Source organism: Bidens hawaiensis, unplaced genomic scaffold, assembly GCF_021521415.1.
Source record: "Bidens hawaiensis isolate Kalapana, Puna unplaced genomic scaffold, B.hawaiensis_p1.1 tig00013566_1, whole genome shotgun sequence".
NCBI classification, from domain to species: Eukaryota; Viridiplantae; Streptophyta; class Magnoliopsida; order Asterales; family Asteraceae; genus Bidens; species Bidens hawaiensis.
In genome coordinates this window covers 510485-534123 of record NW_027492150.1, presented here as the reverse complement: position 1 = coordinate 534123, position 23639 = coordinate 510485, and the positions used below count along the sequence as shown (strand labels likewise).

The following is a 23639-nucleotide window of genomic DNA, read 5'->3' as shown; positions in this document are numbered from 1 at the left end:
CAAGCTCCAAATAAAATTGATTAAGAAATTAACTTCGTTTATACTCTGATGTTGGACCAAAACAATCACCGAACAAAATTTTAGAAGAATTCAAGCTTGACTGAGAAGATCACACATAGATATGGTTTTCCATGAATCGCACATGGTTTCCATGTCTGATTTATATTCCATTTGTTTCTCTTTTAAACGACGAACACTTGTCTTAACTCCTGGTAAACTTTCAAGGGGTTTGGTAATGTGGACTAATCCACTTAGTAGTGTTTCATTCAAGCTTAAACCCAGAAATATGTCGTATGAGTGGGATTTGAACCGGCTAAGTCAAACTAAAGATACTCTTAAATAAGCTTAAGATAAAACTTTTGACTACCCCATCAAAATGACGATGACATTGCCATTTAAAATTAAAAATATGTATGATAAAGCTACTATATTTTTGTTTTAATAAAATTTGTGAGTAGACAACTTACTTGCCTCTATTTCTTCCCCCCCCCCCCCCCCCCTCCTACATTAAAATTTCAATCTAAGATCTAAACAAAAAGTCTTCAATATTATAATATTACTACAAGATTAGCAATTATTCCTTAAACTTGAAGAGTTGAAGATGACAAAACAAACAAGAACATAAGAGATATACATATATATTTCGTAACTCCTTTTGATTGTCTGTATCACTTATTGTTACAAATATAAGATATATATACACACTTTACATTCACTATTTGGGGGACATAAGCTAATAATTTGATTGAAGACTTTCACCATCCACATTTTTACCCACACGTTAGTTGAAGACTTTCACATGCAAATGTTTCCATCCATTCACATGGATGTTTTACCCACACGTTAGTTGAGGACTTTCACATGCAAATGTTTCCATCCATTCACATGGATGTTTTACCCACACGTTATAACACTCCCCCTTGGATGAAACATTTTCAAACTTCGGGATATTGAATTACTGCCTCATTAAAAATCTTGCTAAAGAAAAACCCAATAGGAAAAAAACTTTAGCTAAGGGAAAAAGAGTGCAGTATATAGCTCCCCCTCAAATTGCAGGTCGTTACATTGTTCGTACATGGCGCATGCCAATATCATGAACATGTTTCCTGAATGTTGCTGTGGGAAGTGCTTTTGTGAAAAGATCAGCTGAGTTGTTGCTGGACTGGACATATCTCATTTCAACCTGATTGTCTTTAATAAGGTCTCGAGTATACTCAAAGTATCTTGGTGGTATATGCTTTGTTCTGTCACTTTTGATATATCCTTCCTTCATTTGCGAGACACAAGCTGCATTATCTTCATAGATAGGAGTTGGAATTCGATCTTTCTCTAGTCCACAAGAAATCAATATGTGTCGTGACATAGATCTTAACCATACACATTCTCTTGAAGCTTCATGCAATGCAATGACTTCAGCATGATTTGAAGATGTTGCAATGAGTGTTTGTTTCTGAGAACGCCATGAAATCGCAGTTCCTCCATTCTTAAATATGTATCCAGTTTGAGATTTTGCTTTATGGGGATCAGATAAATAACCTGCATCTGCATAACCAACTAACCCTTCTTTTGAATCGTTAGGATAAAATAAACCTAAATCAGCAGTTCCTTTTAGATACCGAAAAATATGTTTAATGCCATTCCAATGTCTTTTAGTAGGGGATGAACTGAATCTTGCCAATAAGTTAACTGCAAAAGAAATGTCAGGTCTTGTACAATTAGTAAGATACATAAGTGCTCCAATTGCACTGAGGTATGGTACTTCGGGACCAAGAATCTCTTCATTATCTTCGCAAGGACGAAATGGATCATTGTCAACATTGAGTGATCTAACAACCATCGGTGTGCTTAAAGGATTTGCTTTGTCCATATTGAAACGTTTTAAGAGTTTCTCAGTATAAGTTGACTGATGCACAAGTATCCCATTATGCATATGCTCAATTTGTAAACCAAGACAATATTTGGTTTTTCCAAGATCTTTCATTTCGAATTCTTTCTTTAAAAGAGCAATTGCTTCATTAATTTCCTTTTGTGTCCCAATTAAATTTAGATCGTCAACATACACAGCTATGATCACATATCCTGATGTTGTCTTCTTGATGAAGACACATGGACAAATAAGATTATTTGTGTATCCTTTGCTTATCAAATAATCACTCAAACGATTGTACCACATCCTTCCAGATTGTTTCAGTCCATACAAGGATCTTTGTAATTTGATGGAATACATTTCCTTAGGCTTTGAGCTTATTGCATCGGGGAGTTTAAATCCTTCGGGAATTTTCATATAGATGTCACTATCTAGTGATCCATACAAGTAAGCTGTGACAACATCCATAAGGCGCATCTCTAAATTTTTAGAGACTGCTAAGCTGATTAAATATCTAAACGTAATAGCATCCATGACAGGAGAATACGTTTCTTCATAGTCAATTCCTGGCCTCTGAGAAAAACCTTGAGCTACAAGTCTTGCTTTATATCTTGTAACTTCATTTTTCTCATTTCGTTTTCTCACAAAAACCCGATTGTTTAGTGAGTTTAATTCAGCTTGCATAGCATCTTTCCATTTGTTCCAATCTTGTCGATTTTTACAATCATCTACAGATTTTGGTTCAGGGTCATCATTTTCTTCCATGATATCGCTTGCCACAGAATAAGAAAATATATCATCAATATTTTCCATTTCATCTCGATCCCACATTATATGTGATTTACCATAGTTTATTGACAATTCTTTATTGGAATCATTTATTTCTTCCTGAGGAAATGTTATATCATTTATTCTTTCCTGAGGGAAGGTTTTGTCAATCATTCCTTCCTTAGGGTCAGTATCCTTCTCAGAACCCTTTCTTTTTCGAGGATTTTTATCCTTTGAACCGATTGGCCTTCCACGTTTTAAACGTTTTTGAGATTCATGAGGCGCATTATTATGGTTTTGCTTGCTTGGAATCTCAACTCGAGCTGGAGCATTAGCAGCTGGTATATGAGATTTAGTGACCCTGTTTATATCAGTAAATGCATCAGGTAACTGATTTGCAATTTCTTGTAGATGTATTATTTTTTGAACCTCTGTCTCACTTTGTTTTGATCTTGGGTCTAGGTGTAACAATGATGGCACACACCATGATATATCTTTTTCTTGCTTTTTCATTTCTCCCCCTAATGCTGGGAACATTGTCTCGTTAAAATGACAATCAGCAAAACGTGCTGTAAATACATCACCTGTTAAAGGTTCAAGGTATCTTATGATGGAAGATGTTTCATATCCAACATATATTCCCAACCTTCTTTGGGGACCCATTTTTGTGCGTTGTGGTGGTGCAATAGGAACATACACAGCACAACCAAAAATTCTAAGATGAGAGATATTTGGCTCATTTCCAGAAACAAGTTGTGTGGGAGAGTATTTATGATTTGCACTTGGTCTCATGCGGATTAATGATCCAGCATGCATAATTGCATGACCCCAAATAGAAACAGGGAGTTTTGTCCTCATTATTAATGGTCTAGCTATTAGCTGAAGGCGTTTGATCAACGACTCGGCTAAGCCATTTTGTGTGTGTACATGAGCAACAGGGTGTTCTACAACAATTCCCACAGACATGCAATAATCATCAAAAGCATGTGATGTAAATTCTCCCGCATTATCAAGCCTTACTCTTTTAATGGTATAATCCGGAAAATGTGCACGTAATTTGATAATTTGAGCAAGAAATTTTGCAAAATCAACATTACGAGTCGATAATAAAGAGATATTAGACCATCTGCTGGATGCGTCTATTAAGACCATGAAGTATCTAAATGGTCCACATGGTGGATGAATTGGTCCACATATGTCACCTTGAATTCTTTCAAGAAACATTGGTGTTTCTTTATCGACTTTTAATGGCGAAGGCCTTGTAATTAATTTTCCAAGAGAACAAGATGTACATTGAGGCATTTTATCTATTTTATGGATCTTTTGACCTTTCAGTGGATGCCCATGTGTATTTTCAATGATCCTTTTCATCATTGTGGATCCTGGATGGCCTAATCTGTCATGCCATAAGTTTATGATACCAGAATCGCAACAATTTTCTTTGACTGCCATATGTGCTTGAGGCACATTTATATATGTATAATGCAAACCAGAATGGAGCATTGGCAATTTTTCCAATATTTGATCTTTGCTTATGATATGCAAATATTTTTCATTACTAACAGTCCTTGACTGAGTATCATATCCATTATGATATATGTTTCTGAAACTCAACAAATTTCTTGTTGATTTTGGGGAAAATAAAGCATTTTCTATTTTGAGCTTTGTACCATTTGGTAATGCTAAATTAGCTTTTCCCACTCCTTCTATCAAGTTTGTAGGACCTGATATTGTATTGATGATCCCTTTTGTTGGTTTCAGTTCATAAAAGTATTTTTTAGATCTAAGTATAGTATGCGTGGCTCCACTATCCGCTATACATATATCTTCTTCATTTGTTTGATCTTGTGCTCCGGTGATTTTCATTTTAAATCTTTCTTGGTTAGGATATAAGCGGCTCGTGCTGATAACGTGTTATAATATTACTACAAGATTAGCAATTATTCCTTAAACTTGAAGAGTTGAAGATGACAAAACAAACAAGAACATAAGAGATATACATATATATTTCGTAACTCCTTTTGATTGTCTGTATCACTTATTGTTACAAATATAAGATATATATACACACTTTATATTCACTATTTGGGGGACATAAGCTAATAATTTGATTGAAGACTTTCACCATCCACATTTTTACCTACACGTTAGTTGAAGACTTTCACATGCAAATGTTTCCATCCATTCACATGGATGTTTTACCCACACGTTAGTTGAGGACTTTCACATGCAAATGTTTCCATCCATTCACATGGATGTTTTACCCACACGTTATAACATTCATTTTGTTGTAGACAAAGAAAAAGAAGGAAAATCATTCAATTAATCTGAATTTCCAAAATATTACCTTTTGATAGTGTTAACAGTAATAAAACATAAAAAAAGCAATTGAATGAGAATTCACAAAAGCCAAAACAAAAGGCGATTGCATGAGAACTTTTGCTAATGCCAGAGGGAAGTACCGCTTCATTAAAGAGTACCATATGCATCAAAAGTTGTACCCACAACAAAAAGATATCCCAATAATATGACTACACATATTTATCCCACCAAGAAAATAAATTTAAAAAGTTAAAGAAACTGATCATCATGTAACTAGGAGCCAGCTAGTATGTATTTTTAAACACCCTTATATATAACCTTCAAGTGTTATATCCTACATTCATACATGCTTCTACTATATCCTAACCTCCTTCCCATTTAGAGAGAGAAAGTAGTAGGGTTTTCACTTCAAGAAAGATATATATACTAATATACATATATATAGCATAAGCTAAACAACCCTAATTTTGCAATCTTGAGCAATAATATTAAGAGGGTGGGGTAGCTTGTTTGTTTCAAGAAAGCTAATTACCATAGCTAGGGTTTACTCATCTTCTTGGTGTGGGGGGTTGGGTGTTGTGGCCAAGTGATGCGCTCAGGGGGTTGTACTGTACAACAGACACTAACAACAGAGGCTGCTTCTGTGTTGAAGCACTCTCTAAGCCTTGCAAGAAGAAGAGGCCATGCTCAGGTCACCCCTCTTCATGTGGCTGCTACTCTTCTCATGAGTTCAAGAGCCAGTGTTCTTAGAAGAGCTTGCATTAAGTCACAAAACAACTCTTCTACATCTACTCCACCACCTCTTCATTGTAGGGCACTTGAGCTTTGTTTCAATGTGGCTCTTAACAGGCTTCCAACCACACCTGGACCATTGTTACATGGTCAACCTTCACTTTCTAATGCTCTCATTGCTGCACTCAAGAGAGCTCAAGCTCATCAGAGAAGAGGGTGTATTGAGAACCAACAACAAGCTGCTGCTCAAACTCAGTGTCAACAGCAGCAGAATCCACCTTTGTTGGCTATCAAAGTTGAACTTGAGCAGCTTATTCTTTCCATTCTTGATGACCCTAGTGTTAGTAGGGTTATGAGAGAAGCTGGTTTCTCTAGCACTGCTGTTAAATCCAATTTAGAAGATTTTTCTTCTAGTTCTACACCAAGAGTGTTCTTTAGTAGTGGCTCTGGTGGTGGTGTTTACTCATCTCCTTCTTCACCAAACTCTGATCATCAATTCAACCATCATCTTAATCATTTTCATAATAATATTCATAATAATATTCATCATCATACTCATCAAAACCCTAACTTTTGGCAAACACATTTCTTGAACCACTCTTCTGACCAAAACCCTTCTCTAAAACAAGATATTTCTTTGAAAAAAGATGTGAACTTGGTCATAGAAGTGTTACTAGGAAAAAAATCAAGAAAAAACACGGTTATAGTAGGCGATGGTTTATCGATAACCGAAGGGGTTGTGATTGAGTTAATGGGGAAGGTGGAGAGAGGAGATGTCCCAAATGAGCTTAAACATGCTCATTTCATCAAGTTTCAATTCTCATCATTGCCCTTAAGGTTCATGAAAAGGGAAGAAGTTGAGATGAATTTAGCTGATTTGAGAAGGAAAGTTGAGTCTTTGTTATCAACAGGAGATGGTGTGATCATATATGCAGGTGATTTGAAGTGGACAGTGGATGAGAGAGAGGTTGGAGTGAATGTTTATAGTCCTGTGGATCATCTTGTTGTGGAAATTGGGAGGTTGATTTCACAGTTTGGTGTCACTAATAAAGTTTGGTTAATTGGGACTTCAAATTATCAAACATTCATGAAAAGCAAGATGAAAATGCCTTCTCTTGAAGTTCAATGGAGTCTTCAAGCTGTTTCACTTCCTTCTGGTGGACTTGGGTTGAGTCTCAATGCAAACACAACCAGGTAAATTATTATTTTTTGATTTGTTTATTATTATTATTATTATTGAGTTAGTTAATTGGTTATTTATTTATTTATTTATTATTATTATTATTATTATTATTTTGAGTGTACTTAATTGGTTAACATGTGAAAAAACATATTTGGGAGTTATTTAAGTGAGGAGTCGTTAGATCAGAATGCTGTTTTGAGTTTGTAGTTAAAAACATTCTTGTTTCTGAGTACAAAGGCATGAGATTAGAGCATGCTGACACTGAAAAAAGTAAGGTTGGGAAGAGGAGACAGTCTTTGTTGTTTTTCCTTTTTTCTTTTGCCTTTTTGATTTTTGTCTTTATTCTAATTATTGAGACATATTTTCTGATTGAACAGAAAAGTAGGACAATGACTAATTTGATTATTTATATATTTATTTATATATAGGAGACATAAACAGGAGATATTATATGTATATAACCTTATAAAATTATCACAATTGTTATAATGTTTGGTTGTGATGTGTTAATTTAGTCATTAAACTCAATAAATGTATTTTATTTCTTCATTACTAGTGACTAATATGGAATATCTAATAAAGCATGTTAATAATTAATATAATATACAAATAAATCAGTTTTTTAAGTTTACCAAATCGGGACATCAAAGTTCAACTACCATACAAAACATTAGGATAAATCCGACAATAGTTTAGAACATAATCCCTTGAAAACAAGAAAAAGTTGGATTTTTTCCTTATCTTGATTTGTATTTTAGTCAAAAGTTACACCTTCTTTGTCCTTAACCATTTCAAAGTTTTAATTCGTTGATTCAACGATTTTTATTCATAGAATAGTCTATAGTTTCTCACTGCTTTCACTCCTCATTGACCATTTGAAGAATTTAAATTACTTTATAAAACATAAATACATAATAATAAATAATGTCATTTAGTGTCTTTGTATTACTTATCATATATCTTCTTATTTTTTAATAACCAAGACGTGATAACTTTGTGTAATTTATATAGTAATAATAATTTTCATGTTCTCTCTAAATTAGTCTCTAATGGTGTTTTATAGTGGGCATGAATCAAGAGTTAATTTGTCTAACAAGACATGTGAGGACACTATGGAAAGGAAGCCATTGCTAAGTGCTAAAGATGAAGGAGATGATGATATGTTGGTCATGAGTTGTTGTGGAGAATGCAACTCCAATTACGAAAAAGAAGCTGCTGCTGCGGCTGCCGCCACTTCGAATAGGACCTCCACGGTTCTACCCTTTTGGCTTCACCCTACAACACATTCATCCACTTCTCACAAGGTATGATTATGGCAGTCATGGTTATGTATACCGCAAAACTATTTAGTAGCTTACAAAACTTAGAATTTTTTTTCAAAACATGTGTCACAAATTAAATCATAAAAATTTGTAATATTTAAATTAAAATTAAATTAAAACATTTATTAATTTTCATGAAATTAACAAACTAAGTATTAAAATTACTATGTACATAATTAAAGAACACATTTGTAGGTTATATTAATTTCACATAACCTATGTGTAGATAAACTGTTAAAAAAAATAAATATGTATATATAAACAAATTAGTTTGATGGTACACGTTTGTATTTTTTTAATTACAAATTTAAAAAATAAGAACCATTAATTAAAAGTAAATAAATGATTAAGGTATTTTGTTCTCCTTAAAATTTTAGTGTTCAAAATTTAATTTGTTAACGAACTTGCAGGATAACTTAGTTGAGTTGAGAAGGAAATGGAGCAGACTATGTCAAAGCCTACACCAAGGAAGACACAATCTAAACAAGAACTACATGAATTCATCATCTTTAATTAGCAACGAGAATCAAGGGTCCGTCGCAAAAAGCTACACCAATCCTTTTTGGCCTAAAAATCATATCGAATCCAACTCAATCTCTTTTGGCGACACATTGAAGCCTCAAACCGGTAGAGGGGAGCGTTCTTATCCCCGATTCAGACGACAACAATCGCGTCACATCGATCTCAGTTTTAGCCCGACAAGTCATCCAAAACTTGATCAAGAACCAAACTTGGATTGTCTCAAGAGTAGAGAAGATGACAAGGAAGTTAAAATCACACTAGGTCTCGGGAATTCGGTCCAGGATTTGTCCAAACAACAAGATGTTTATAAGTGTTTGCAAGAAAATGTGCCATGGCATTCTGAGAAAATGCACTCAATTGTCGATATTTTGATGAGTTCGTCGTCTTCTAATTCTACGAAGAAAGATTCTTGGTTCTTGATTGAGGGGAATGATATTATAGGGAAGAGAAGACTGGCAATGGCGATTGCGAAGGCAGTGTTTGGATCAAGTGACTCGCTTTTGCGTGTTAACATGCGTGGTCCGGTTCACAAATGGGAAAATCTCAAAAGGGAATTGAAAGATCAAGAAAATGTTGTTGTGTTGGTGGAAGATGCTGAGTACGGAGATGGGGATTTTTTGAAGTCATTGAGGGATGGATTTGATAAGGGTAAGTTTGGAGATCATGGTGAAGTAATTTTCATTTTGAGCAAGGGTTGTGATCATCTTTATGAAGTAAAAGGTAGTAGAATTACTCCGACTCAAATGAAACTAGTTGTGAATGAGATGAATCCCACTTTGGAAACCGATCAAAAGCGAAAACCCAAGTGGAATTTCGACGAACTAAATAAGAGGAAAGTTCCAAGGATCGAAGAGGGCGAAATAAAGAAAGACTTGTCTAGGCAATCAAGCTCAAACACTCTTGATCTCAACATCAAAGCCGAGGCGCAAGACGATGACAACAACAAAAACATACTAGAACTTAGCCCGAATTCGAGTGATTTGACACGTGAAATGGATGGAAGTCCTCAAAATCCACCGGGGTTTCTTGAAACGGTGAAAACCCAACTCGTGTTCGACCTATCTCCGGCTCGAGATAGCTTGATGAGGGAGAGTTTTATGTTCAAGATGAAAGGGGTGTTTGAGGGGGTGTTTGGGAGTACAGAATTTGATTTAAAATTGGAAGAGATGGTGTTTGATGAAGTTTTGTTTGGGTGTGGGGTATACTTGAATGGTTTGTTTGAAAAATGGCTAAAAGAGGTTTTTCAAACAAGCTTAGAAATGGTGAAAAATGGGGGGAAAGGAGTAAAGAGTTTAAGGGTGTGTTTGGTGATAGATGAAAAAGAAGGGGGTGGGGTTGGTATAGAAGAAAAGGATGAGGGATTCATGGGTACGAATCTCCCTAACAAAATCAAAATATGTTATATTATGTAGGTTTATTTTACCTTGTAAAGTTATGAAGAAATGTTCTATAAATCAAATGTTCTACTTTGATTGAGAGTTGTGTTTTCTAATTTAACAATGTTCAATAAACACGTTTTGTGTATGGTTCTCATGATTATTAACATTGAGTCATTGAGTTTGAAATTAGTGCACCATGCATTATATATATGTTATAAGTACAGATAATGAACAATTTATCTTACAACTAAGCTTGATAGTGGTTCGCAATAACTTCTCCAAATATGTCTTTGGGAGGTATCACGGACTTCTTCTAGCTCTACCAAGTAACTAAGATAATGATCACCTTTAAAATTATCCATAATATTGATACTGAGCACCACCGATCAAAGATACAATATAAACGTATACAATATAAACATTTAGTTACAAATGTTATCTTACATTACAAACAAGTCTTTTTTTCAGTCTTTGATTTCTCTCGAAATGTCTATACACATAATAGACATAACTCTAATACGCAATAAAAGTTAAAATTTAACTATGCAAGAGTCTGCGTATGAAAAGATCCATTGTTTGATCATGTACCTTGTAGTAACACTTGTTTTCTCATATTATTTTACTATGTTTTGAGCTTTTCAGTCATCTGAATGGAACTCTCCATCTTAAATATCAACAAAGATAACCAATTTATTAGAAAATTTCTAAAACATTTTATGTGGCTTTTATAATGAACACACGTATTATAAAATATTTAAAACATTTTATGTGGCCCTCCCTCTTACCGCCCGTTAACGACCCATTAATCACTCCGGCATGGTGTATAGCTCCCTCACTTCTAGCTTATTCATAAGATGGCGCACGCCCGTTATCCCAGAACGATTAGCCTTACTTGTAAATAATTAATATTTGTATTTTTCTTGATAAAAAAAAGTGTAAGAAAATATAATGGGTAAATAACGCATTTGTTGAAAGCTCCACTACAAGCAAATCCCACTTATATTTTTTTTGTACCTTCCTTTTAAAAGGCCATTATTGGAATATTGATATACTTTTGACTCGATTTTAACCCCCCGAAAACAAGCAAAATCATTACATCAAACGGCGGGTGTGGGGTTCCTATAGATTTTATTTTATGTACAAATCATTGTAGATGATATTAAATCGAAGAATGCCATACAAAACAAGAATTGCGATCCATATACAAATTTATAATGTTATTAATATATTAGTTTACATATGTAAGGTACGAGAACCTTATGGCTATTATCTTCTTCTATGGTCTCCCTCCCCTCCTTTCTCCATCTTTTTTACCATCAGATATTGGTTGTTTGTCGGCCCTCTTCAGCCCGTTTCCCTGTTTCCCCTGATCACGTTGGCTTAACGATATTTCATATGAAAAATTTGTAATTAAGTTGCGAAACATTGATGAACAAACTTATGACAAACAAGAAATACATACACAAGATAAAACAAGTATAGCGGTTCGGGTGGGTGTCAACCAACTCTTCTTATGGTTCGAGTGGATGTCAAATCGGATCCATATCCACTTTAGGAGCATTTTAATTTACTTTTGTTATTACGTAGAAGATAAAATGGTTCTCCTAATTAAATAAAGTATGGGCTAACCTACATACAATCCATGGACCAAAAGAATGATAGTGAGTAAATTGTAGCTATCAAAATGTATATATACTTTTAATCGGGTCTAGAAAGTGAAATTTTGACTTAACACTAATCTTGGGTGAGGTCGCTCCGCTGATGACATGAACAAAACTAGTGACCCATGGTTATAGGTGAGATGAATATAAACATGCTCTACCATCCCTGAAGACGACCCAAGACAGATGCCCTCGACCATCGGCTTATAGCCCTCCGCTCTATATTTTTGTTCAATTGTTCTGTTTTTAGAATTTGATATAGAAAAGCCAGTACAAGTTTCACGTTTAGCTTTATGTGAATTATTTTATGGACTTTAGTTTACGATAATTATTCTAATTTGTAAATACAAATTGCTCAAAATAAGTAAATTTTTTAATTTAAGGAAGATAATCTTTTTTACTTGGTAATTATTTGCCCCCATAAGGTAATTTTACTCCAGATCATTTGCTTTTGTTGCATATGTTTTCTTTCGATGTTTTACTCAAAATAAGTTATTCTTTTGTTATTATTCTCTTAATATGAGTTGTATTTGTTTAAAAATATAAGTTACAAAATCTTGATACATCAAAATAATGTTTTAAACTCCACTATATTCTATATACAATGACACATAAATTAGATAGTAGTATAGTACTTGACGCAGATTACTAAAGAATAAAGTAACATAGTTCCATTTAACAAATCAAGTTACTCTCACCAATTTGATTATGTAATAAGCCTTATGTGAAACTAGGAAACAATCTATGATTTATCAATGCTTGCCCTAATAACCTTTAGCTGGAACTTTAATACTCTATCAAGCATCTTTGGTACTTTATTATTCAAGTTCAACAAACGTCGTTTGACCTAACTTGGCATTAACTAACGAGTAACGAGTCAAGCACTTGGTGTCCACCTTAACTCCGCTTCCAGTCATTTAACCTTCAATTATCCAAATTGGTTTTAGGCTTTTAGCAACACCTATTATTTTTATCCAAACCTTTTTGAGAATTGATGGTCGGGTATTTTGTATATATATTAGTGTATTAATTATGTAGTTTTATTGAGTATACTGTTAGAACTTTGGTACTTCATACGTGCTTTTGTATTTAAGGTTATTGATCGTTAAAGATGCTAAATGGGAGACCTGTACGAGCATGGAATGATATCTCGGGAAGACCGAAGCATGATTTGATGTCTTGAGAAGTGTTACAAGGATTCGGGAAGAGTATGGATGAGAAATCATAAGCCGATGCTAAAACTAAACAAGATGGGTTATCAAAATGCGACCATGAAGTAAAATGAGCATATCCTGGGCTAGAAAATGAGTTACGAGAGCCATAATATATGAATTTTGGGTTTCTCGATGAGAGGAATCTGAATATGAGGTTTTCTTAGGTCGCGATACGCGATGAGATAGTCATATGGCCATCGCGTATCGCGACGGACATAAAAAACGGGAAAATTAGGTTTATAACATCTTTTTCATCATAAAGAACCCTAACTCCGTTTTGACGAACCAAAGGCGATTCCAGCAGCTCCAAGAGGCGATTTCCATCACCATAGCTTGTGCCAAGACCTCCCGCATGATCCATATCATCCGTATCTAAGATTTGATGATGTCACAACTTGGCTAATCTCCTACAATCGCACCCGGGATGTATAGTTTGTAATCTTTACAGTTTTTCTCATGAGATTAAGAAAACTTGTGTATTATTATTGATGATTGATATATGATTATTGATGTTTGGTATTTCTGAGTGTTCGGTCGGTTTAGGTTTACGTTGGTCTGAACGATCTGTTACCAGTTGCTATATAATTAGTCATATAACTGTTTGGTTAGATTAAATACGATAATACATACGATTGCCCTCAACTGAGTCACACTGGCAATGACTGTTTGATAATCAGTGTCGTGTGTAAAGTGATTGTTGATGTCTAAGGTTTGTCTGATTGATCAGTTTTCAGTTAATCGTTAATAATTAATCTGTTAGGTTGCATGAGATAACTGTTGGTTGCTTACTTGAATTCCCGGGTGTGATTTGTTGTTAACTGCTTAATACTCGTTTACTTGTTCGTTGCATAGTTATCTAAATTCAAACTATTGCTTGTGTGATCAGCACTAAAAATCATTCACTTCATAATTAGAAATCCGTTACACGAATACATTGACCACATACTCCTTGTGATACGATACCCTACTTGCTCTAACTATTTAGTTTAAATTGGGTTTTTGATTGACTTGAACAACGATCATTAAGAATCAAGTTTTAAGTTTCTTAACATGATTTAGACAATAGAAAAATCCTCAGATTATTGGACTCCAGTATATGAATTCTTAAAACTTTAGTTTCATTTATTTTGACCGATATACTATATCTGAGCTTTATCTTAACTTGAACCATACTTTGATGATTCAATGATGACAATTCAAATGAATTATCATTTAAATTCTCAATGTAAACTAAGCCCCATATAGATTAACATAGGTTAATTAGTTTACCTTGGCCGAAATGCTTCCAAATTCATTTAAGTTGATCGATCAGCAAACATGCATAACGATACGCCAAAGAAATCCAGCTTCCAACACCTTCAAAATCGCGATCTAATCGCTAATTTCTCTTTTTCATATATTTGAGATGATGATGAAATGTCTCTCTTGAGTTTTCCATTTTCTCTCAACACCTTAAGATGAGAACCTTACCCATCAGCAGGTTACTAGTCAAATTACTTATTTTGCTTTTGACTAAGTTTAAGTTAGAGAAACTTCCTTTCTCTTTTACATTGTTTCACATTGTTATATATAATGAGTATAATATGTATCTACAAAAGAACTTCAAATCTATACTCCATAACTATGAAGACATGTCCATTAAATAGTGTATAACATATTCAAATTAAAAATAAATACTACAAATTTTCAGGACGAGGAAAATGTACAAAGGGGTCAATGGTCCTTGGTTGGCAATGCCAAGTAGGTTAAGTGTGAGACAAGGGGAATGTACCGAGGTTCAAACTACACATGTGGCAAGAATTTTGTAGGAACTAGCCTCATGGGCGGTCCTGACTCGACATGAGGCCGGCTCCATTTCAACAAATGTATGTCACTACTAAAGTAGAAAACCACTATTTTATTATTCAAATTTAAATAAGGTGAATTATATGTGCATGATAAGACTTTTAAAGTTCTCTAACAGCTATAGTTGCACTGAAGTTGTTTAAAAAAAATCCTAAAGGGAAAAAGGGCAAGTAGAAGTAACTATTCTAATAAATATTATCATTATGACTTATAAAGAAAATAAAGTACTCCTCTATAAGTGGTTTTAATTAATTAAGATTTGGGTTAATAAAAATAACTAGCATACGTTTTCGTTTCATATCAGAGTCTCTTTACTCAATTGTAATATATAAATTCTGTGCCCTAAAATTGTTCGAAATATACATACTTGTGTTCCTTTTAAAAAATTTCATTTAGTCACTAATTAGTTAATACCTATGTGGATGTTAAGTAACAACTTTTTTTTTTGGTAATAGATGTCATTTAGACCACGATGTTATGTAACAAGTTTTTGTTGTAATAAATGTCATTTATTTGTGAAACTCTTTCATTATCAAATCTTAAGTATACTATTAATATTCTTACAATAAATAAAATTACAATCTAAAAAAATATATAAATATTAGAAACGAATAATATAGAACAACCCCGTAATAAGGGGACGGATTAAAACTAGTAATCTAAAACAAGTAAAATAAATTATTAAAATCAAAATTAACTACGTTATTAATGCTTTTTGTAAACGACTAGAAATGGAAATTTGTGGATCAGTATTAAAATTATTTTATCAAAAAATTGTCACCAAACACCAATTGAATAAAAGGATGTATGATTAAAAAAAACTTGTTAAAATGTATTTTATTTTTAAGATATTAAAATAAATATTAAAGTATCTTTTAGGATGGAATGATTGAATAATTTGATTAAGCAAAAAATGTGAGATAATGAGTAATGAGTAGCCTTTACGAAATGCCGAAATAACACTAGCTCAAGTATGAACAAAACAACCACATTATCATACGATAATGATGGAACATAATCATTAAATGTACATTTCACTACAATGACTAAATAATTCTAATAATGACATGTTTGTTGATTTACTAAAAACTAGTTTTTTTTTTTTTTGTCATTGACCTCTTGGTCTAATGATGTGATTGTTAAAATTTAGAATTTTAAGAACCAGATTTAATGGGGTTTTTAAAGTGATGATTTTCTTTTTTTTATGATGTTTCTAGGTGAGTTAAGACTAAAGGCTCAAAATGAGTATGAACGAATAATATCTCATTTCATGATAACTCACTCAGATATTAAAGATAATTTTAAACACAGTTAAAAGAAAACCTTTGTACTTTATTTAGGGAAAAAAACACACAACTTTGTCTTTTAAAATGTGCATATTAAAAGTGTCATTGTAAGAGATTACACTTGTTCAAATGCAGACTTGTATGTGTGCATGGTACATTTTAAAAAATAAAGTGTCATTGTAAAAGATTACACTTGTTCGCGTGTAATAAACACACGAACTCTTTGATGTCTGTTTTTATAATGCGTATATCATGATCAGAAAATAGTGATATGAAAACTGTGGATAATTTAAAAGCATTCAAAGTAGGTTTACTCATGCATTGTCGTCTCTCAAATCTAACTAAAAATCATCGTGCCACTTGTAAATTTATTCTTCATTTTTTGCAAAACATTCCACGTATCATTCGTCTATATCACATCAATATTTCAATTAAATAATACATCTTAATTCAATTTTTGTTGTTATATTCCTTTCTTTCACTCAAAAATTTAAATATCTTAAAAAAATGGTTATGCATATGGTGAATAGTAACCCCTCAAACATAAAAAAATAATGTTGTTTCTCCTAAAAGTTTGGGGGGGGGGGTCTGATACAGTGGTCAAATAACGTACATTTCTTTTCATTATAGTCTAAAATTTGTGAGACGAGGTTCATTATGAGAAGCTTATTGTAAATGCTTTATAAAATGATCTAAATAGTTATAATTCTTCATGTGTTGATTGCTCGCATTGTCTCTCATTTCTCAAATTTTTAGTTAGGGTTCTTTATTCATTTATTTACTTATTTATTTATTTTGTTTTTTCAGATGATCAAATGTGTCAAATTACTGTCAAACTACAAAATTTAACCCCAATCTCTTATAGTCGACTCCGTTCCATTTTTTCACATCATCCTCTCTCAAAAATTTAACTCCAATCCACTATCACAGGATAGTGTTTTTCTCAACAAGTCATTAACCAATGATGAACAAACTCACTAACAAATTCTCTCAATGATACAAGAATAAATGAAAGATGTTGTGATACCTCTCATTTTTGCTCTTCTTTTGATCTTGATTTCAAAACTTCATTTAATTGGTGTATATTGTATTTTATAATTTCATTAATACAACCAACAAAAAAAGTTCTGCCAATGTTTAGATTCAACATTGATTGAAATTATACTTGATTCAAGTACTTTTTTTAAGGCAAACTTTTATACTAATAATAGGAATAATAATAAAAATTATGGATATTTGTTAAACATTGATTGAAATTATGCTTAATTTGTCATGAATGATGACAATGTTTGGATTCATTTAGTAAATTTCACTTTAAAACAAAGATCTTCCAATCATAAAGATTAATTAGCGAGATTTTGACCGGCACAATTAGATGTTTACCTAGAAAACGAGTTGACTAGCATGCCGTATGAGATAGAAAACTCTCAAGTACAGTTCTAACTAAGAGAATGAATTAACCCACCTAACCGGCTACCCGATAATCCAGAATGAATAGTCTTGCTGAGTTTAAACAAATTCTCCCATTTAAAATGACGAACGTTTATTTGAACAATCTTCATTGTGTTTGTAACTTTATAAAGTAGATGATACATGAAAATATTTCATGTACACCCTTTTCGTACGTAACGATATGATGGTCCATTTAAAGATTTGGGATAAAGCGTTCTTGGACTATTGTTATTATTATTCTAAAAAGATGAAACTAGTTTTGTCTTTATTAATAAAAAGTGTCAGGGTAACAAATTAAAATGAAGTATTTGAAGATAAGAATCAGTTCAAAGAGTTTCTATTTTCATACCATTTAGTTTATTGTTAACATCTTTCAGTTTATAATTCGCATGCAATATTTTATTAATCAAGTATAGTTAGATCATATGTAGTGATGATAGGGGAAACGTCCATCGCCATCTTCCTCATTGGCTGAAAAATGTGATGGCCCCACCTCCTTACACCATCAGCGTTTTCCCACAACTTTGGGTGACATTTTGGTACCCGAAAACGCCCTGGAGGCGTTGCTCCCTAGCGTTTTGCGCCAAAAACGACCCCCCACAATGCTACCACTACGCTCGAACTGATAAGAAGTTGATAAAATATATACATCAATAGTTAAGTTATAACCGGAGTGGCTCAAATCGAAATTGATCGAGTTCGATTTTTGGTTTACGGTAGGTTATTTTTCTATAGATAATATTTTAAATCAGGTGATCACTTTCAAATTGAAGTATTTCAACGCGATATATCTGAAATCTCAGTTACATAGTTCACAAAGTTAAAAGGTAGTATGTGTGTTTTGATATGTTTGCGGCCCTAAATAGACCAGAGACTCGGTATTTGTAGGGAAGAAGTAACATCTAGTTTGTGTGAAATGACACAATGCTTCAAAAACTAGTGCTTTTGTTTGGAAGTTAAATTGATTGGTAATACTTGATGTGATTGTTGGTTTGGTAGTTAAATTAGCTTGTGAGACCCCTGCTTAGGGCATTGCTTCTTGACCCATGCACCCTTGTTGTTCGCGGAAGTTAAAAATCAGATTAGCTTGGAACGGTTTGCACTCCGCATTTTCTAACCTGAATCAAAGTTGTTTTTATTTTTCTTTGATTTTTAGTATATCCTAATTACAAAAATATCTTGATGAAACTAAAGTCAACAACATTTTTCATAAGTAGTTTAAATTGTATTTGGAATATTAAAAATATCCTAAATAATTTGGTAACAAACTAACATTAATCAACCAACATGGTTATAATCTTCTTTTATTCAAAACAATAAATCAAAGATAAATATGTAAGAAAAAACAAAGGTAAAAGAACAACATAATGTATAGATCGATGTATATTTGGTAATGAATAAAAAACATTGCTATGTGGGAAAGTAAATGAACTCAGATATCACTTTTGGTAAAGCCGAGTAAATTCCAATTTAAAGTTATTATTGCAATCAAAAGACCCAAAACAATCATCAACATACATACCCTACCACCATCTTTCACAGCCTTTACGTTTATTAAGTTCCTCATCATTTTCATTTATATGTTCTCCATGTTTCATTTTCATGTAACCCAAGTCAAGTTGCTAGAGCACACCAAGAAGATGATGGTGATGATAAGAGTAGCTTTCGAATCGAATTACATGGATAAGGGTATAGATAAGCGTACAATTAACAAAAGATATAGCTTGGAGATACGTTGATCAATATTACATGATATCACGCGTTCTTAACTAACTATAACAATTTAAATAATTAATGAAAGATATAAATAACCTAGACAAAGATTTTTGTGAAGTTGGCCTTAACTTTATATTTACAAATCTAGCAATTGTCATCTTTAAACAAGTATATGCATCATGATTCATGTCTAGCTTAGTGTGAATAAAATTTTATCTCATTGTTATGTAATGTTTTTGTAAAGACTTTAGTTAAACTACGACTCCCTCTTTAACATGATGAGCCATAATTGTGTATCCACTAGTGATATTTTCTTTATTGAAGCAGTATTTACATATATTATGAGAAATTGAACAAGATCGAGCAACTCAAAGAAACAAAATAAGAAAGAATGTTGTTTGTTAGAAACATATGACTATGGAGGGTGAAGATGAACCAACACTCAAAGAAGATTCGAACAAAATTCTTTGCAAACCTCAAAGTTCCTTCTATCGACGAATTTCTACGTAAAGCTTCACACTGATTTGTTATCTACATATTTGTGATCATCTACCTTTTATAACTTACACATGTGGATGTAATTGTGTGGTTTGAAAAATATGATGTGATGTTATTAATGATACACTAGGTCTCTTTCTATGAGGTTGAGAGCTTAAGTCATGTGATGAACAATAGCGTTGATCTAGTAGTAGATTAGAAGGTGTGTAGGTTAGTCGTTAGTTAACATTACAAAACAAAACACACAAACACACACACTGGACTCGTGTGCATATGCATAGATTAAAATAAATATGTAGATTTAATCATTTGATTGAAGACTCGTGTGCATGTATTAGGGGGTGATTTTTATAAGCTAAGTTATTTTTGAGTTTTTTTTTCATGGGATAAGAAAGAAAATAATAAGATTTTAGTTTGAATCTTCATTCTTGAGTTTTTTTTATAAAAGAAATGATAGGAAATGATAGGAAAACTTGGGTGTTTTAAGTCCCAAAGTTTTCTTGCCAATTTGGCATGATTTGGAAAGAAAGGAAATGATAAATATTTAAAATTACCATTTTACCCTTCAATCTACATCTAATAATTGTTTTAAAAAGGCTATATTTGTAAAACTACACATTTTTTTCTTTTCATTTCCTTTCCTTTCATTTAAACTAAAGAATGTAATTAATCAATTCTTTTATTCCCATTTTCTTTCATTTTTCATTAAACTTGTGAATGCATTATATGCATGTACTTTCTTTTCTTCTCTCATCCTATCCAATCTTATACTTTCCTTTCTTTTAATTAAAACTCGAGAACGCAGAGTATTATATTACCTGGGCCTCAAAATGAGGGCCGAAACACCTAGGCCTAATAAGCCTATTACAATTTACAAATGATAAATCTAGCCTACTCCAATTGGGCCGAAACTATCAGAGGCTATCCATTTGGGTTTTACAGGAAATGGGTGACTAATTAAACCCCACTTATTTTGCGTCGATTTGCTATGCATAACCGCAAAAGAGATTGAACTCTCCATTCTTTAAGCCCATTTTGTATTTGATGTATGGATGAGATCGGGACCGTACCTGTACCTATATACGTACCTGTATCTGAAAGTACCCGTACCTAAAATCAGTAAATCTTGGTACCCATACCCGTACCTGAATTATATGGTACGGGTACAGGTACTTTGGGTACGGTACTCGCTTTGGTACCTCTTTGTTTTAAAAAAAAATCCCCACTAAACTAGATATCGGTAACGGTACGATACCTGCAATCAATTATCTATAATACCAAAACCGTAATACCGCAACCAAAACTAAAAATGAAACAAATCAGTCATAATATAAAATCCATTCCCTTTTCCTTTTCTTAGTTTATTGTTTCCTCAATTTCTATATAAAAACAAGAGGTAAAGTTAATACGTGTTATTTAATCATATACACATACATGAAATAAAAATATACGAATACACAATATATAAATATACACATATAAACTGAGAATGAACTTATTCAACTAATATATATTATGTTTTGAAAATATCGCTTGAAAGTTAAGTCATACGTGTTGGAAACCTAATAAAAGTCCCTACAAATTCTAAACGGGTACTAGTACCCGTAATACCCGTACTTTTACCCGTACCTATACCCGAAAGTATCCGTACCTATAATCAGTAAATTTGCGTACCTATATTCGTACCCAATAAACACGTAAAGGTACAAGTACGGGTACAAATACAGGTACTAAAAAGATACGGGTACGAGTATTTAGGAAAAAAAGCTCATCCCTAATTTAATGTCAGCAAGTTCCTTGAAAAGTTGAAATAATTTGTTAAGAGGAATCATCCCCATGACAAATTGGTACTATGTATACACGTGTTTACATTTAGATTTTATTTTACAATTAAACCATAAACTATGGTTTTGGGAAATGACATATCAAACCGGTCCGGGTTTGATGGGTTGACCGGAATGACCAATCTTATGGTTTGACGACTATAACAAATGTTTATATATTTTTCTAAATTGTTATTTATTTTTAAACTTATAAAATGATCGATATTGTTCTAAGACCGACAACTTTTGTGAAAATAAATCTTAAGCATGCCACTTTTAGAAATGATTAATATGGTTCTTGAGTCATTCCCACTTTAATGTGGCAATAAGGTGGTTAAGATGTAAAATAGATAGGTTCAAACTCTAATGAGTTTATGTGTTTGGATTACACAGTTGGTTCCAAGCTTCAAACTATAGCACGAGCTGATAAATATGAATCTCAAATAAACCGACGTTTTTAACTTTTATTGGTTTGATAGGTTTTATCGGTTTATGAAGTTGAAATTATACAAAATACCAAAATGAGGAATTTGATAAATTGAATTTATCCATTCGAACACGTTTATTTCTTCCTGAGTTGTTTTATTTTTTACTAATACATCACTTAAACCAGTGTTTTTTTTTATATATCATTTTGTTTTACTTCAAGTCCCCATCTGAATCTATCTTTTACCGTATTTCTTTCATCTTTCAGACTTTATTATTTTAAAATTACTTACTTGCTAAATAAAAATAAAACTAGTTAAAACTTTTTATTTATTACAAAAGAAACATCATATAATAATAATAATAATAATAATAATAATAATAATAATAATAAAATAAAATATGAACACAACCTCCGAAAAAGCTTCATTTTTTCTTGTTCTTGTGTAATAACTTATCTGAAAAATGAATTCTAATAAATGATATCCAGAATACATAAACACGTCATCTTTTAAGTCTTTTGATTTCTCTTAAAATGAGTATAAAAAGAATAGACATAACTTTAACACGAGTTAAAAGATAAAAATTAGCTATGCAAGAGAGTAGAGTCTACGTATGAAAAAATCCATCATCTGGCCACATGCCTCGTAGCAACACATGTTCTTTTCGTATTATTTTACCGTGTTTTGAGTTTTTTTCTTCTCCTTTCTCCTCACTAAAAGTTGCATCCGGTCACTTTTTTCACCGCTCCAAGAAATACATAAGGGAGGCACCGGCAGGGTCCAGAAGGACCAGACAAAACACCACCTTATAGGGGTATGCATGGGTCGGTTTGGGGCGGGTTTTGGCCAAACCCATAACCATAACCAACATAGCGATTAATATATAACCATAACCATAACCGACCCGTCATGGCGGTTTCGGCTAATCGGTTTTAACGGTTATAACGAATCGGTTAGGGGTCGGTTAACCGTGATTAAAATAAACAATCCTTCCGTATGATTGTGAACACTTAATAGCCGCTAATTGTATTGTGGAATTCAAATATATTTTCTTTTTCTTACTGCAATTTATGAAATATACATATCTAATTGACATATTAAATAATTGAAATGGAAATTTAGATCGACAATTATGGAACATAAGAATGAATACGGTAACCAATATCGCCAATAGTATTATTATTAGCATAAATCCTAGTAGATGTGGAGAACTTTTCTCTGTAACGGATTAACAACAATAAGTGTAAAAGTTACATAAATGGGGTGGTTCGGTTATGGCGGGTTTGGAATTAACATTAACAAAAACCGACCCACATTTGGCAGTTTTCGAAAATTCATTAAACCGACCCATCGATTATATCGGTTATCGGTTAAAATCGGTTCGGTTATGTCGGTTATGGTTCGGTTTGCGGTTATGACGGTTAATATGCTCACCCCTACCACCCTATCCCATTGATAGGTGAGGTGTATATCCTGAAAACGTCTTGATGTCCAAACAACTATTAATATATATGATTATTATTATTATTATTTTATTAAAAATAAAAATAATAGTTTATGATTATTATTATAAGTTTTGTTCATTGGTTTGTTACTTTATAATTATTACGATATTATGTCT

General features: G+C 32.8%; 1 protein-coding gene across 1 annotated transcript; it reads left to right on the top strand.

Annotated features, from left to right (window-relative positions):
• Positions 1-5153: 5153 nt before the first annotated feature.
• LOC143544421 (protein SMAX1-LIKE 4-like) lies at positions 5154-10326 on the top strand. Its single transcript, XM_077036537.1, has 3 exons — positions 5154-6883; positions 7936-8176; positions 8605-10326. The coding sequence occupies exons 1-3, from the start codon at positions 5547-5549 to the stop codon at positions 10126-10128; spliced, it is 3102 nt and encodes a 1033-aa protein (XP_076892652.1). The 5' UTR covers positions 5154-5546; the 3' UTR covers positions 10129-10326.
• The last annotated feature ends 13313 nt before the right edge of the window (positions 10327-23639 follow it).

Coding starts and splice junctions, on each gene's coding strand:
- LOC143544421 (XM_077036537.1), top strand. CDS start 5,547: ATGCGCTCAGGGGGTTGTACTGTACAACAGACACTAACAACAGAGGCT. Junction 6,884..7,935: donor CTCAATGCAAACACAACCAG/GTAAATTATTAT, acceptor GGTGTTTTATAG/TGGGCATGAATCAAGAGTTA. Junction 8,177..8,604: donor ATTCATCCACTTCTCACAAG/GTATGATTATGG, acceptor ACGAACTTGCAG/GATAACTTAGTTGAGTTGAG.